The 14,568-nt window shown below is 41.5% G+C and overlaps 1 protein-coding gene and 1 non-coding gene across 2 annotated transcripts; one reads left to right on the top strand and one right to left on the bottom strand.

The window, feature by feature from the left end:
- Positions 1–5,172: 5,172 nt before the first annotated feature.
- Trnas-cga (transfer RNA serine (anticodon CGA)) lies at positions 5,173–5,247 on the bottom strand. The gene has a single exon. It is a non-coding gene; the product is annotated as a tRNA-Ser (tRNA).
- Positions 5,248–5,599: 352 nt separating this feature from the next.
- LOC126424574 (bis(5'-adenosyl)-triphosphatase enpp4-like) lies at positions 5,600–11,581 on the top strand. The gene is given in 3 exon segments (XM_050087317.1): positions 5,600–5,968; positions 6,063–6,501; positions 11,421–11,581. Coding segments are annotated over 3 exon segments (969 nt in total).
- Positions 11,582–14,568: the final 2,987 nt, after the last annotated feature.

Here is a 14,568-nt window from a genome sequence, read left to right as displayed (position 1 = left end):
TAATTTGCAAGTCGTTTTGTACTATTGTTATATCAAAGTCACATGTAAATAATTTTTCAATAATAATCTTTCTTATAAAGATAACTTTGGACAGTCATACATCTGAATTTAAAGTTTTTACTAATTTCTCCTATCCATAGTCATGCCTATTATCGTAAATAAAATCAATGGTTTTTCACGCATAACAAAATCTACTGGCCGGCATTGCAGTGGGCTGTGCCAGAAAAATTTCTTATAGGAGCAGATACATACACGCGTTATCCGGCGACTTAATTGAGGTAAGAATTTTCTGTTTATTCAGAATGACTTTTCAGGGCCATGACGCAGCATTGCTGACGCCCAGATTTACCAGTTTAGGTTCACAGTCAGTTAATTATTGAAAGGTTATATATGAGTCAAAATTTTATTGAACGGTTAGTCACATTTTGTTGTGAGGTTACGGAGATCATTTAACTTGTTGGGAGGTTACACGTGGGTATTGACAGTTCTCAAATATCGGTGAAGGATGTTGTCAAAAGGGCACGCCAGGAGGATCCGAGAGCTATATGAAGATACAGAAGATCAAATGTATCTTTATGGCCAACATTAATTACTTGTGTATGACGTAAACGCAAATAAAATCTTATTTTTGTGTTTCCCGCATTTTCTGCTGAAACTTAAGAAGTAAAATTCGCTACTGATTTTGTACATACTATAACACAACTTCATGTAGAATAAAATTTTATACAGTCCAGTATTGCCGAGTTAATTTAAAGTTTTGTGCAATAAAAATTGCCATGTGTTATACAAAACTTTAAAAAATGGTTGCAGCTATTCAGAGACTGTTATTAGAAAACTGGCACACAGGTTTGTTTATTTAACTGCTACGTAGGCTATATCCTACGACACTGCGAAAGTGTTACATTGAGAAAATGTTCTTCATGCGATGGTATGTGTCGTAAATGTATCCAGTAACGTCCTAGTCAAATTATTTGAGAAAGAAATTGAAAATTTCCAGATTATAGCCAATAACATAACGACAAGCTGTGCAAATTTAGTTCCATTATCTCAACAGCAGCAGTTCGATTAGTTTATTTTTACCCGTGTATTTTTTTCAACCACACCCCTGAACTCTAAGTAAAGACAAAAATTTGAATATATCCGATAATAATCGAGGACGTAGAGTGCAGATGCTTCTGTGAGATGAAGCGGTTCGCACAGCAGAGAAAGTCGTGGAGGAACGCATCCAACTAGTCAAAAACTGGATTGCCTAGAAAAATTAAAAAAGAAAGGCTGCAGCCAAGGAGATCAATCATGGGAATGGAGTAATCTTGTGCCTTGTCGGACTGGTTTAAGTTACAAACACGGCTCTGTCCCGTATAACTAAGCAGATTCATCAGCTGGGAGGCCGCAAGTATGTACTGAAATCCTGAACTTAATTGCAGTGTGTCTCGTTCCCTCAGAGACCACACACTTCGCTGGTTCGCATCATTTTCGTAGGAGATTCATATCGAGCCTCACAGAGGCGTTGTCCGTAATTAACTTTAGTGCTAATAAGCGGAGCTTACATTAACGGTCTTGGGTAGGTTAACACTTGTTAGTCCGCGGTAATAGAAGTGGAGGGGGGGGGGGGGGGAGGTGTCACGCTGCAGCGGAAACAAACAGCAGGTTCGTGCGAGTGGGCTGTCGAGACTAATGAGCGCTTTGTCGAAACAGGTCCGGCGAATACTTGCAGCTTGCGCATGCGCAGGTACAAGTTGGCATTCCCAGTACACACGCGTTGCCCTCACGTAGGTGTCAGATTCCTGCGTTTGCCACTGAATTAAATTCACTTATTTAAAATTTATTGTGTTAATGAAGATAGATAAATGAAGATGGAATGACTTGAGACTTAATTATAAATTGCTTTGTATGGAGGTTTGAGAGACTTGGGCCGTTCACTTATGTAATGAAATGGAACACCTGCTGTAGAGTCTTGTACCAAGGAAGCAAGGGAGACAATGTTGCTACGACTGGCCAGTAACCTCTTTTTGCAACACAGATGCACTTCTAGGTTAAGGTGGTTATTTATTTACATGAACATGAATCTACCTGTCTTGAATAAAGTCCATGTGTTGTGGTACAAGACCTCCATAATAGTTCTCTTGCAGGCAATATCGGTAATCTTGTTGTAATCACAATTCTGGTCGCTATGTACTGCTGTAATTTCCAATGAACTATACCCGCTCTTTCAAATTCTAAAGGTGGTAGGGGTAAAATACAGGGAAAGAAAGGCTATTTACAATTTATACAGCAACCAGATGGCAGCTATAAGAGTCGAGGGGCATGAAAGGCAAGCAGTGGTTGGGAAGGGAGTGAGACACGGTTGTAGCCTCTCCCCGATGTTATTCAATCTGTGTCTTGAGCAAGCAGTGAAGGAAACAAAAGAAAAATTCGGAGTAGTTATTAAAATCCATGGAGAAGAAATAAAAACTTTGAGGTTCGCCGATGATATTGTAATTCTGTCAGAGACAGCAAAGGACTTGGGAAAGCAATTGAATGGAATGGACAGTGTCTTGAAATGAGGATATAAGATGAACATCAACAAAAGCAAAACGAGGATAATGGAATGTAGTCGAGTTAACTCGGGTGATGGTGAGGGAATTACATTAGGGAATGAGACACTTAAAGCAGTAAAGGAGTTTTGCTATTTGGGGAGCAAAAAATAACTGATGGTCGAAGTAGAGAGGATATAAAATGTAGACTGGCACTGGGAAGGAAAGCGTTTCTGAAGAAGAGGAATTTGTTAACATCAGGTATAGATTTAAGTGTCAGGAAGTCGTTTCTGAAAGTATTTATATGGAGTGTAGCCATGAATGCCTGACAAAACTCTACCATCTGGTGAGCAAGATGTATGAAACAGGCGAAATACCCTCAGACTTCAAGAAGAATATAATAATTCCAATCCCAAAGAAAGCAGGTGTTGACAGATGTGAAAATTACCGAACTATCAGCTTAATAAGTCACAGCTGCAAAATACTAACACGAATTCTTTACAGACGAATGGAAAAACTAGTAGAAGCCAACCTCGGGGAAGATCAGTTTGGATTCCGTAGAAACACTGGAACACGTGAGGCAATACTGACCTTACGACTTATCTTAGAAGAAAGATTAAGGAAAGGCAAACCTACGTTTCTAGCATTTGTAGATTTAGAGAAAGCTTTTGACAATGTTGACTGGAATACTCTCTTTCAAATTCTAAAGGTGGCAGGGGTAAAATACAGGGAGCGAAAGGCTATTTACAATTTGTACAGAAACCAGATGGCAGTTATAAGAGTCGAGGGACATGAAAGGGAAGCAGTGGTTGGGAAGGGAGTAAGACAGGGTTGTAGCCTCTCCCCGATGTTGTTCAATCTGTATATTGAGCAAGCAGTAAAGGAAACAAAAGAAAAATTCGGAGTAGGTATTAAAATTCATGGAGAAGAAATAAAAACTTTGAGGTTCGCCGATGACATTGTAATTCTGTCAGAGACAGCAAAGGACTTGGAAGAGCAGTTGAATGGAATAGACAGTGTCTTGAAAGGAGGATATAAGATGAACATCAACAAAAGCAAAACAAGGATAATGGAATGTAGTCTAATTAAGTCGGGTGATGCTGAGGGAATTAGATTAGGAAATGAGGCACTTAAAGTAGTAAAGGAGTTTTGCTATTTGGGGAGCAAAATAACTGATGATGGTCGAAGTAGAGAGGATATAAAATGTAGACTGGCAATGGCAAGGAAAGCGTTTCTGAAGAAGAGAAATTTGTTAACATCCAGTATTGATTTAAGTGTCAGGAAGTCATTTCTGAAAGTATTCGTATGGAGTGTAGCCATGTATGGAAGTGAAACATGGACGATAAATAGTTTAGACAAGAAGAGAATAGAAGCTTTCGAAATGTGGTGCTACAGAAGAATGCTGAAGATTAGATGGGTAGATCATGTAACTAATGAGGAAGTATTGAATAGGATTGGGGAGAAGAGAAGTTTGTGGCACAACTTGACCAGAAGAAGGGATCGGTTGGTAGGGCATGTTCTGAGGCATCAAGGGATCACCAATTTAGTATTGGAGGGCAGCGTGGAGGGTAAAAATCGTAGAGGGAGACCACGAGATGAATACACTAAGCAGATTCAGAAGGATGTAGGTTGCAGTAGGTACTGGGAGATGAAAAAGCTTGCACAGGATAGAGTAGCATGGAGAGCTGCATCAAACCAGTCTCAGGACTGAAGACCACAACAACAACAACAGCCATGAATGGAAGTAAAACATGGGCGATAAATAGTTTGGACAAGAAGAGAATAGAAGCTTTCTAAATGTGGTGCTACAGAAGAATGCTGAAGATTAGATGGGTAGAGCACGTAACTAATGAGGAGGTATTGAGCAGAATAAGGGAGGAGTTTGTGGCACATCTTGACAAGAAGAAGGGATCGGTTGGTAGGGCATGTTCTGAGGCATCAAGGGATCACAAATTTAGCATTGGAGGGCAGTGGGATGGCGGTAAGGCGACGCGACTGGCGCTAGTTATGCTCCACTTGCGCCGCTGATATCAGCACTCGTCTGCTCTTGTATCTCTGACTGTTCCGCTTTGGTTTTCCGGCTTGGCGTGTGGCCGTGGGGCTCCCTCCGGTCGGCGTTCGACGAGCCAACATGTTTTGAAGGCAGGACCTGGTCTCTGTCCGCCGTGCCTGGGCCGAGCCGTCCTCGCGTTTCGCCGCTCGCCGGTTGTTGGGTGCTGATCAGTCGACGCGTTTGCGTGCGAAACGGTGGCGGGTCCGTCACCACAGACTACACATCTCCTCATCGCGTAACTGGAAGCATTAAGTTACGTACGATTCATACTCTGCTGTCAAGGGGGGTAGGACGTGAAACGGGCCGACTTGGAGCAGGAGAGGCACAACAGGACACTTTAATTTCCACTGTCTATACTTTTACAAGTAAATTCATATCACTTTGTCAGCATGAGCAGGAAGGATTCAGGATTCACACTCGTAGCAGCGGAAGTTCAAAAACATAACAAAATAAATTTTTTTACGTGTGAAATTACGTAATTGTTTCACTTACTATTGGCTGCTTTTGTTGCTATAAGTACACTTTTCTTCATAAGTAAGAGAGATGAATTTTGCACAGCATACAAACCATACTTACAGGTGAAACTTCCTGGCAGATTAAAACTCTGTGCCGGACCGAGACTCGAACTCGGGACCTTTGCCTTTCGCGGGCAAGTGCTCTACCAACTGAGCTATCCTAGCACAACTCAGGCCCCGTCCTCACAGCTTTACTTCTGCAGTACCTCGCCTCCTACCTTCCAAACTTTACAGAAGCTCTCCTGGGAACCCTGCAGAACTAGCACTCCAGAAAGAAAGGCTATTGCGAAGATATGGCTTAGCCGCAGCCTGGGGGATGTTTCCTGAATGAGATTTTCAATCTGCAGCGGAGTGTGCGCTAATATGAAACTTCTTCGAGGTTCGCAGGAGAGCTTCCGTAAAGTTTGGAAGGCAGGAGGCGAGGTACTGCAGAAGTAAAGCTGTGAGGACGGGGCCTGAGTCGTGCTAGGATAGCTCAGTTGGCATACGTTTTGTGGCAATCTGGATGTGTGACTGACATGTACGACACTGTGTTTGTATTCATAGCAATATTGTTAATATGCATTTTTACTCTGTTTGCTGTTTTTTACGATTCTCCAAATAAATCCCTTTTGTTAGTGGTGTCATTTGATGGTTCCCGGTACGATTACATAAATAAGAACGTAACACGAACCCTACACAGTCTTCATGAGAGAGGCGTTCACTCTCAATATAGGCGCAATGTTTTTATTACAAAAACGTTTCCAAATCATCACTCAATAGCCACAGGTTTATTTCCAAGTTCACACGTTGTTATGGAAAGTAGTGTATATGATGAGAGATACTGCAAAGTTATTTCATACAGCGAAGAACTGTGGAAATTCGGAAACAGTGTTGCTCCACTTTGGGTACGCTTTATCATATTGTAATACAACTCCTTCTGCAGGAAACAACCTGCATGGATAGCCTGTATTCTGTATTTGATGTTCCCTTTTTTCATAGAGCCTAAATGAAAAACTGAACCATGCGGTGGGGTTTACATGTGGTCAGGAGGAGAGTTTGACTATCACTAGATTTAAGCCATCTGTATCGTGGACAGATCTAGTCGATGCAGTGTTAACATGATTTATGGATCCTGTCTCTCCAGCAAACTTGGTGTTTCTCTATTTTGAAGAGCCTCACAGCCATTCACATTTATTTCGTCCTGAGTCACAGGAGGTGTTAAAGCAGATTATGAGGTGCGATAATATAGCTAAATATTTGTTTGACCAGATAGCTGTTACTGCCTTAAGTAGTAAGCTTAATGTATTTCTTTTGAGTGATCATGGCATGGACAGTGTATCAGCAGACAGAATAATCAACTTGACGCATTATGTTAGCAAAACGAAGTACACCCTAACAGCCAGCACATCACCTGCACTGCATGTAATTCCGGAAAAAGGTACCTGTGTGCTTCCCAGTTTAATGCTATTAATTTTAATTTAATAAAGTTAACAATTAATTATTTATGAGTACATATCACACATGACATGTCATTCACATTATAGCTTTGATATGTTTTTGAAGTGACAGTGTTGCTCTTTTTTCGTGTTATCATTGTTCTGGTGAAAACATTATAAATAGCCGGCACGGTAGCTCAGCGTGTTCGGTCAGAGAGCTGGTTGGCCTCTGTAATAAAATACTGAGTGGAAGGATCAACAAAACGATCTTAAGAACTTGACCGGATGTCATGTGACGTCCGCAACGACCAAACACATCGATCAACAACGAATAAAATGAAAAAAAAAGGTTGGTAGAGCACTCGCCCACGAAAGGCAAAGGTCACGAGTTCGCGTCTCGGTCCGGAACACAGTTTTAATCTGCCAGGAAGTTTCATATCAGCGCACACTCCGCTGCAGAGAGAAAATCTCATTCTGCATACTTACAGGTGTCTGACACTCTAGAATCTGTTTAATTTATGAAAAAATGAATGAGCTCTTACGTTTTAAGCTTTACGTTTAGAAAAAACACAAATTTTATAGTTAATTATCTCAATTTTTACCATTGTTTTTAATAGATTTGGAAAATTCTAGAGTTTCATACATCCGTAAGTATGGTTTGTATGCTGTACAAAATTCATCAAAGAATCTCTCTTACTTGTGAAGAAAAATGTACCTTTAGCAACAAATGTAGCCAATAGTAAGTGAAAAAAATGATGAAATTTCACATGTACAAAAAAAATTATTTTGTTATGTTTTTGAACTTCCACTGCTATGAGTGAGAATCCTGAATACTTCCTGGTCATGCTGACAAAGTTTTATGAATGTATTTGTAAAAGTATAGACAGTGGAAATTAAAATCTCCTGTGGTGCCTTTCCTGCTCCAAGTCGGCCCGTTTGACGTCCAACCCCCCTTAACCTGTCAAGATTTGTGAAACTTACGATGGCATGTTGTATCTGCCGGAGATCAGTTAACTGTCATAGTAAACTTGCGAAGTCCAGAGTTTCACTGTTGGTTTTGAAGGTTCCTTGCAGTGTTAATTTGATGCAGTATGTTAATTAGCGTGCTCTTCGCCAAGTTTTGGTTTTAGATTTTCTTTTAACATGAAGGCCAGCACTTTTTTTCAAGTCAGTGTAATTTTGTTCTTTTATTCGGTAATTATCTCAGTTTGCTTTTCGGTCATGTTACAGATAGTCGCGTAGTTAGTGAGCATTGCACGGTCTTGAGAAAGGTGAACCACGAGTTGAATTTGTCTGCCGCGTGTATTATTTGCTGTTGCAGTAATGATCTGGTATGTGGGGCAGATGGGGTTTGTCACCTTGGCGGGCAGGCTGAGATAGTGTGTGTGTGTGTGTGTGTGTGTTCGGCGTGTTTCCCGTCCCGGCTTGCAGCCTGATCACCTTCTAAATTGCTTGGCGGTTGCTTTCTACTCGTTTGTTCCGAGTACCACCGTGTACAAGCCACGCTTCCATCCTTTAGTTAAGTGTCCGGCCTGCCCGCCGGGACGGACGAGATCTTTTCTTAGTAACTCAGGCTGAATCATTAGTGTTGTGTAACTTTCCGTTACGAATGCAGTGAACATAATAGTACGCTTATGCTGATCCTTTTGCAATCGTGTCTAATTATTATTTTTAAAATACTGTTTGTTATATTAATTCGTGATCCAATCACATAGTTTTTCTGGTTAAAGTCAGTTGTATACTTTCTTAAGAGGACAAAGGTCCGAATTAAGTATCATATTGCTATTCTGATTTGTAATTTTGTAATAATGAAATTTGTTCTGTAGGTGAAATTAAAATTATGTACCAATCACGAGTTTGTCCATCAGCAAAGCTCCCTAGCTTCCTATCTACTTTGAGTAGCTGTGGGGCAGTAAAACAGCTCAAGCGGTACGCGCATACAGAGATGAGGGTATAGCATATCTAAGAGGACGGTGCTGTCGTGGTGCTTCCCCTCCCTCCCTTCTTCAGGTCTCCCTCATCTCCTAGCGCCTGGCAGATCCTCTGCATTGATCGTCATCAGTGTGCCACATCACTGTTGTGTTTAGTGCTGTTTCTCCTGTGCATCAAGAGGTGTGATTTTAATTGTGTACTGCCTTGAGGTTCGCCGTCAGTGTTACGTTATGTGCTATGGCATCCGTCAACACCTTTATGCTCCAGTCATACTGTGCCTTGTGTTCTTTTAATCGTCGCAGTGTGTGGCTTTTTGTGTGTGCTACTTTTAAACAGTTTTTTATCTCCATTTTACAGTCACCCCGTTTTTTGTCTATTGCCTTCCATGATGTTCCCCCTTTTTTATATCTGTGTTCACCTTATTCTCTCCTTTGCTGCTTTTAAATGTCTTCTATTGTTTTGTTCTCTGTCTTTCGGCTGAAGAGCAGCGCATATGCTGCTGCCAGCCCGCCCCGATGGGGAATTGAAATACAACAAAGAAAAAAAAAATGGTGGTGCTGTCATTTGTACTGAGGTGATTACGTCCGCACCACGGCAATGAACAGACTCTGAACGCGGAATTCAGCTGGACACATGTGTAATGTGTGTTCTTATATAACTTACAGAACTTAACAAATGGTTAAAAGAATGAGCTTTAAAAACAATAACGGCGGCTTGCCACCATAAAATCAAAGAACTTTTTACAAAATCCAATAATAAGTTAACTTGGCAATAAAACTTAAGATCATTTACAAAAAACCTTTAAGAATGATAATGACACTTGGCACCATAAAACAGGAAAACCTTAAGAGTAGTAATAAACTAAAAAGAATTAATAATAATGGCAACTTGGCACCATGAAATAAGAGAAATTTCTTGTGTACAACAAATTACAACGATGCTTTAAAAGATTTTACTCCACAGACAAAGATCCAATAATAAGTTAATTTGGCATTACAATTTAAAACCATTTATATAAAAAAAAAACTTTGAGAAAGATAATGGCGCTTGGCACCATAAAATGATAGAAGCGCAACACACAACCAATAAATATAATAACAAAGTAATAATTTGATACAACCAAAGGGCGAGGGCAACTCCCAACGCAATCACAGAAGAGCGAGCTCTCAACACTTGGGAGCCTTCCCACTAGAAACGGTCACCGAAATAAACCGCTGAGAGCTCCCCGACATTCCTCCCACAACTGCCCATCACTTACGCACCTTGGTTATGTTCTGTAACACACGACACATAATATCAACACAAGATAAAATTAAAAAATACGGTATAACATCCCGACAGCACATGATAACCACACCGCCGTTAACTCGGGCGCTCTTAATAAGTGCCGGAAGCCAACACACACAAATCTCAAACAATTCTCGTTTCCTAAAACGAAACAATAAAAGCCAAGCGCACATGAATAGTCAAACCACAACCTTAGAAGTGTCTTAACGACACCAAACGCGACTATTCCACCAAGTTAATAAGAACACAATGAGATAAAAATACAGAACATACCACTAAATGCTGTTACACAAACCAAATTGACGAGATCGTGTTGTTCAGGTCCCAGAAGACCACATATACCAAGCAGCAGTAATTCACTATGCATATACTGTCCAAAACCGCCTTTCTTAGGCAGACTTTACCTAACACATGAAATGCGAAATATACCATACATGAACGGCACTCCGGGCAGTTAACAGGAATCACTTACGTGAACTCCTTCAAAAAGGAACAAACAGGAACCACCAAAGGTAACGCTGAGCAAATCGGGTGGGCAACGACCCACTCAGCGGGGTAACCGAAAGATACTCCAGTTGAGCAAATAAATTAGTGCCAACAAATATCGAAATGTGCCACACACACACACAGCAAAAACTTCCAACAGCGCCGTCCCGCATCAGAATGAAGTTCAGAAACCGCCACTGGAGCTTCCAGGACAAAATCTGAAGAGCCAACCGAGCCCACCTAGCAGACGACTCCAAAAGTCAGCAACTAGTTGTCTCCGGGCCAGAGTATCACAGGACCCCACCGGACCTCCACATCAGACAGGCAGGAAGAACAAGTACGCCGACTCCAGTTAATCACCACCGCATGGCCGGCACAGCGGCGAGTCGCCTCCGCCCCAGACCACTCTGCTCATATTGCGAGGCACAACAACCTTAGCGCTAGTCACTAGCGGGTCAGGCAGAGCGAACTTCACGAACCGACTATCCTCTCGCTTTCCGCCGGCCACTGCAAACACACGCTAGTGACGTAGTAGCAAATCACCACCGGAGCGCCACCCGCACCAGAACAGCGAACTGTAATCGATTATAGCGCGCGCTCTAAACAAGATCAGATGAAACATTCCATTCCGGAAATCGTTAGGGAATTCAATACTCCGACATACACAGTGTCAAGAGTGTGCCGAGGACACCGTATTCCACCCATTGCCTCTTCTTACAGAAAACGCAGTGGCCGACGACCTTCACTTAACGATCGAGAGCAGCGGCGTTCGCGTAGAGTTGTATGTACCAACAGAGATGTGTGAAATAACCGCAGGAATCAAATTTGAACGGACGACGAACGTATCCGTTAGGGCAGTGCGGCGAATTCGGCGTTGATGGACTATGCCAGCAGAGGACTGACACGAGTACCATTGTTAACCCTAGGACGCATAAATGAGGGGTTCGTTGAACCCACAATTTTTTTTTACGTCCAAACCTCACCCGCCCCCCCCCCCCCCCCCTCTTAGGCTTCCATGCTATAGAAAATTTCCCTTAGTAGGATTTCGTATTTCTCATTTCTACAACTATGCAAGTTAGTTTCTTGTTGGTTGGTATTCTTGATGTTCACTACAATGGGTTTACTTTCAGAGGAAGTGATTGTTGATGTCAGTGATCTGTTATTTATCTTGTAAACTTGCAGTGAGTTAGTGAAGTTCCCTACTGTTCACACCCAGACTTAGAAATGTCTAAAAGAATACGTGACTCGTCTTTAGAAAGAGTTCTGAATGAAATTTCAGATGAAGATTCTGACTCGGGGAGTGAAAGTGATTATGAGGAAGGTGTTACGGAGTATGATTCAGATCGGGAAAGTGGTGTGGATGTTAGAGAAGATTAAGATAGCGCAGCTTCAGGCAGTGACCATCAGGATGTTATTGTGGCCAAGTCTGGAAGAAGGTACGTAACCACACAGTCTAGAATTCCTCGGAGGTCTGTTGCTAATATAGTAGAGAGCAGGCAGGAGTAACTCCAGCTGGTGTTTGCCATTCACCCGGAGAAGCCTTGAAGTTACTTCTTACGCCTCACATCATGGATGTTGTAGTAAAACATTCAAATAAAGAGGCAGTTAGGTGAAATGTTACTTTGACTAATGAGAAATAATTGTATGCCTTTATAGGAATCCTGATACTTACGGGGTCAAACAAGGACAATTCTGTCAGAGGACACGATCTTTGGTCAGGCCTAATGGGTCGGCTAGTTTTCAAGGGTATTATGGCAAGAGAACGTTTCAAGGAACTTATTGCAATCACAAGGTTTTATGACAAAAGTACCCGCCAAATAAGAAGGGAAACAGACAAGTTCACAGCAATCCGTGATGTTAACAACAAAGTGAATGATAGTTTTCCACTACTGTATAAACCAGGGGTCCACCCCACCACTGATGAGATGCTCAGCTTGTTTAGAGGCCGCTCCCCATTCAAAGTATTTATAAAGGATAAACCGGGCAAGTATGGCATCCTTACACACATGATGTCCGATGCAGCTGACAGGTACGTCTTGAATATGGAACCCTATGCAGGTAATTGATACCATTGATCAAATGGCGAGGGGGAACAAAGAGATGGCCTCTATCTGTATTTTACTCTCTCATCGACATTTGTGCTATCAATGCAACCAAGATATTCATCCAGCAACATCCGAGATGGAATGAAAAGAAACACGACAAACGGAAACTTTATCTTCTGTAAGCTAGGATGGAACTAGTGAAATTGCAGGTAGATGAAAGAAGTGCCAATGCAAGAGGGTTATCTAACCAAATTGTTCAATCAATGGAAACTATTCCACAAGAGAAAATCAAAGGAGTGACAACAGAAGTACGTCAGCCTCCTGCAGGGAAAGGTCGATACCATATTTGTGTAAGAGAAGCTAAAACAAAGAAGCAGAAGTACAACAATCTAAGTAAACCAAAACAGTATTGTGGGCAGTGTCATAAACATGTGTGTAACACATTCAGAAAAAATTGTGAAGTGTGTTCTTGCCTTGAAGTTGAGGACTCAGAGTAGTCTATTGTTTATGAACACATCTGTATTTTGTATTGTAATATGTCAATTTTTTATTCACACAATCCAATATTTATATCAGTTAACAACATTTATAAACCGATGCCTTAGTTAAAATACGTAAACCATTTTGAAAGTTGTAATTTTTCGTCAGTAAACTTATTCAATACCTCTAGGCTCGCCAACCCCCCCCCCCACCCCTCCCCTTCCCCTTAGGCATCCAAGTTAGAAAAAAAGGCTTGGGTGTCCTAGGGTTAACAGAACGACATCGCCTGCAGCGCCTCTCGTGGGCTCGTAACGATGTCAGTTGGACGCCAGACAACTGGAAAACAGTGGCCTGGTGAGATGAGCCCCGGTTTCAGCCGGTAAGAGCTGATGGTAGGGATCGAGTGTGACGCAGATCCCACTAAGTCGAGGACCCAGGTTGTCAACGAGGCACTGTGCAAGCTGATGGTAGCTCGATAACGGTGTGAGGCCTGTTTACATGGAACACACTGAATCCCCTGGTCATAGTGAAACCATCATTCATTGACAATGGCTATGTTCGACTACCTGAAGACCATTTGTAGCCATTCTTGGACTTCATGTTCCCCAACAACGATGGAATTCTTATGGACGATTGGTGTGAGGAACATTCCTGACAGTTGGAGAGAATGACTTGGCCACCCAGATCGCACGACATGAATCCCATCAAACATTTATGGGACTTAATCTACAGCTAAGTTCGTGCACAGAGGCAGCCAAATTTAAGTCAGTGGGTGATTAGGCACAGTGTAGCGAAGTTTGAAACCTGTGATTTGGTCACGCATTTTGTTCCACAAACATGTCAACTGAAGAAGTCATACTAATTGCCAATAAATTAGCCTATTACACAAATTATCTCGCATTTTCTTTCGACAAAACTGGTTTGTATAGCCGAAGACACATAATTTGACGTTGACTTGTGATCTTCCGAAGTGTAATTATTTTGTATATTGTAACCTCCCCACCGTAATTTTAAAAGAAATTAAATAACAAATGACGATACTAATTAGAAATGCTAATGGACATTGCTCTATGCGTAACCTGCCCACAATGAAATGTACTGACAATGGCAACAAAAATGTGAAATTCACAATCTGACTCAAATATAAATTCCTCACAAAAAATTTAAAGTCTATTCAGTGATAAGAAAATTCAATTAAACCGAAACATCGGTCTTTGGCCCTGTGTAAAACAATCAGAATTAAAGTCTTACCTCAGAATAACTGGATGTCAAATTTCTGCTCTTATTTCTGCGTTCGGCTTGGAGGAACTGCATTGAAAATAATATTATTCCTTTTTTCTGTGAATTTACTGAAATTTTTCTTCAAAAGAAGTGGAATGAAATGGGAAGTGCAACGAAATCTTTAGTTCAATAAAAAATAAAATTTTTTTTGAAAAATGCTTTTGAAATTAAAAATTATTATTGGGGCACTTGTTGGAGAATAATTACAATAAATAAATTTTTTCCTTATCTAATGATTATATTATTTAACAGTATACCTCATTCAGCATCTTGACCAGTGTTGCCAACCGCCTACATCACACAACCGCACTGGGCTGCTACTACTGACCGACCGCTCTGCATGACGACTACTAGCGTACTGCACGCGACGACTACTGACAGAGTACTGCTCTCAACTAGACAGAGCTACAGACTCGCAACGACTACTGACAGACTGAGAACCGCTCGCAACACTCGCGCGGTCAAGCGCAAACTCTCTGGTCACAGATGCTACAATGCCTCGCCATCGCTGCTCTGTTACATACGTGTTTCATAACCCTCCACTGGGGGGGCAAAAAT

The sequence above is a fragment of the Schistocerca serialis genome, chromosome 10 (assembly GCF_023864345.2).
Source record: "Schistocerca serialis cubense isolate TAMUIC-IGC-003099 chromosome 10, iqSchSeri2.2, whole genome shotgun sequence".
Classification (NCBI taxonomy): Eukaryota; Metazoa; Arthropoda; class Insecta; order Orthoptera; family Acrididae; genus Schistocerca; species Schistocerca serialis.
The sequence above is the reverse complement of the archived record's forward strand: the minus strand, read 5'-3'. Positions and strand labels throughout refer to the sequence as shown.